Genomic DNA, 2834 nt, shown 5'->3' on the forward strand with positions numbered 1-2834 from the left:
TCTTACTCCTCCTATGGTCAGGATTCTTTTCGCAACGAAAAGAATACCAGTCATTTCCAGGCAAAAAAGGGACAACATTAGGTCCAGGAGGGTCCAATTCGGAAAATTGTTATGGGACTCATTATGCGGGAAATATTCAATATTATTTAACGGCATGGAAAAATTTAACGCAGGACCCCTGGATTTTGCAAATGGTCAAAGGTTACAAGATCAATTTTATTCGACAACCAATTCAAAAGAAACCACCAAATCAAGTTATAATGAACAAGGAGCAGCATCAGGCATGCTCTCAGGAAATCCAAAATATGTTAAGGAAAGGGGCCATCAGAAAAGTAAACGACTGTCCGGGCCAGTTTCTTTCCACACTTTTCTTAGTTCCGAAGAGTTCAGGGGGGTATCGACTGGTGTTCAACCTAAGAAATCTGAACCGTTATATAGTAACAAACCATTTCAAGATGGAATCTATCCAAATGGTGAAACACCTAGTGCAACAAGGGGACATGATGATTTCTATAGATTTAAAGGATGCCTACTTCATGGTTCCCATCCACAAGGAGCACAGAAAGTTCCTGAGATTTCATTGGGAAGGGCAACTGTTCGAATTCCAAGTAGTACCCTTCGGGTTGAGAACGGCCCCAGGACTCTTCACGAAATTACTAAAGCCGGTAGCGGCTTACCTGAGAAGGCGGTCTTTGAAAATTGTCTTGTATCTCGACGATCTTCTTCTAATAGGTCAATCACTGCAGGAGTGTCAAAATCAAAAACAACTTGTGTTGAGTTTATTTCAGGAGCTAGGCCTGCTGGTGAATTGGGAAAAGTCTCAGCTGATTCCAACACAAAAAATCAGATTCCTAGGCCACATAGTCAATTCTCAAACAATGGAATTAAGTCTTCCGGAGGAAAAGGTACAAAAATTACAAGTGTTGTGCCACAAGTTTAAAAAAAATCCTGTTCTTTCGGCAAAATCATTGGCAAGTCTTCTTAGAAAAATGACTGCCACAGCAGAAGATGTAGTGCACGCGCCAGTGTTTTACAGGGCACTACAGACATCTTTAATTCAGGAAATTCGGGTAAATCCTTCATATCAGAGTGCAGTGGTACTGTCCGAAGAAAGTACCCAGGAGTTGAAATGGTGGGCTCATTGCCTACATCAATGGAATGGGAAACCAATTCTGTTACCTCACCCCCAGTTGATTATCACGACGGATGCGTCCCTGCAGGGTTGGGGGGCCCATTGCAAAGGAGAAAAGACGGGGGGAAGGTGGACCATAGAGGAAAGCTTAAATCATATAAACCACTAGGAATTGTTAGCTTCGTTTCTAGCGTTGAAGGCATTTGCAAGGAACCTGCAGAACTGTCATATAAGGCTTCGGCTAGACAATACGACAGCAATTGCCTACATCAAGCACAAAGGGGGTACTCACGTAGACAGCCTGTCCAGACTTGCTCTCCAAATGTGGAAATGGTGCAGGGACAGGAAGATCGTGCTCACAGCACATCATGTACCAGGGAAGGACAATCAGGTAGCGGACTTTCAGTCCAGGGTATTTGTCGACAGATTGGAATGGATGCTCGACCCACTAATATTCTCCCTAATATGCAAGAAATTGGAGTTTCATCCCACAGTGGATTTGTTTGCATCCCGGATAAACCATCAACTGCCTCGATATGTGGCCTGGAGGGCAGATCCAGGGGCTATAGCGATCGATGCATTCTCGATTGCATGGACGAAAGAACAAAGTTATGTGTTTCCGCCCTTTTGTCTCTCGACACAAGTGCTAAGGAAGTTGCAGGTGGACAAAGGAGAGGCTCTGGTGGTCGCTCCAACATGGATGACTCAAGTTTGGTACCCAATGTTAGTTCAAATGGCCATAGCACAACCACAATTACTACCTCTAGGACGGCAGATATTAACACAGCCACATTCGAATCAGGCCCATCCGTTAACCGGGACACTACATTTAGCGGCCTGGCTTGTCTCAGGCAACATTATGCGAGTAAGGGATTTTCACAAGAAGTTGCGGATGTCATGGTCGACAGCTGTAGAGGAGCCACCCATAGACAATACCAGTCCGCCTGGAAAAAGTGGAGTGGCTGGTGTAATCAACGGAATATTTCTCCGGTTTCAGCACCTTTGAGTTTTATTTTAGATTTTTTAGTTGAGTATGAAAAGCAAGGTCGGAGCTACAGAACTATTAGTGTATACAGGTCTGCCATTTCGCGTTATCATGAACCAATTAATAATTGTACAATTGGTCAAAATGCGGATGTATGTTGTTTAATGAAAGGGTTTTTTAATCGGAACCCCCCTAAGCCTAAATATTTAGTTACATGGGAAATTGAACCGGTACTGTCTTTTCTTTTAAGTCTCCCAGATTGGGAATCTCTCTCATTAAAAATGTTGACGCTAAAGATGGTTTTATTGCTCAACTTAGTTACAATAGGTAGAGTGTCATCATTAGTGCATATAGATATTTCACGTCTTAATATTTCTGAAAATTCTTTGAAATTCATACCGTCGAAACTGGCTAAGCAGAGTAGGCCCAATTATAACATAAGGTGGGTCGTGATAGAAGCATTTGAGGATAAACGTCTCTGCCCAGTTACGGCGGTGACAAGGTATTTAGAATGTACCAGGGTCATTCGAGGAACAGAGAATCAACTTTTAGTGAGTTACTTAAAACCGCACAAGAAGGTGGTTTCATCTACTGTCAGTAGATGGATTTGTGATATGTTAAGTCAAGCAGGGGTGGATACACAACAGTTTAAAGCTCATTCTACTCGTGGTGCAGCAGCATCAGCTTCACAGAGGCTGGGGGTAATGATGCGAGATA

The 2834-nt window shown here is 43.1% G+C and overlaps 1 protein-coding gene across 1 annotated transcript in view; it reads left to right on the forward strand.

The window, feature by feature from the left end:
• Window positions 1-1129: 1129 nt before the first annotated feature.
• LOC117101084 overlaps window positions 1130-2834 on the forward strand; it is a 3718-nt gene continuing 2013 nt past the window's right edge. The window contains exon 1 of the mRNA XM_033240954.1: window positions 1130-2818. Within this exon, the coding sequence (XP_033096845.1) occupies window positions 1130-2818 (1689 nt within the window). The remainder of the gene's footprint in view (window positions 2819-2834) is intronic.

The sequence above is a fragment of the Anneissia japonica genome, unplaced genomic scaffold (assembly GCF_011630105.1).
Source record: "Anneissia japonica isolate Jap-2015-1 unplaced genomic scaffold, ASM1163010v1 scaffold287838_len146374_cov139, whole genome shotgun sequence".
Lineage (NCBI taxonomy): Eukaryota > Metazoa > Echinodermata > Crinoidea > Comatulida > Comatulidae > Anneissia > Anneissia japonica.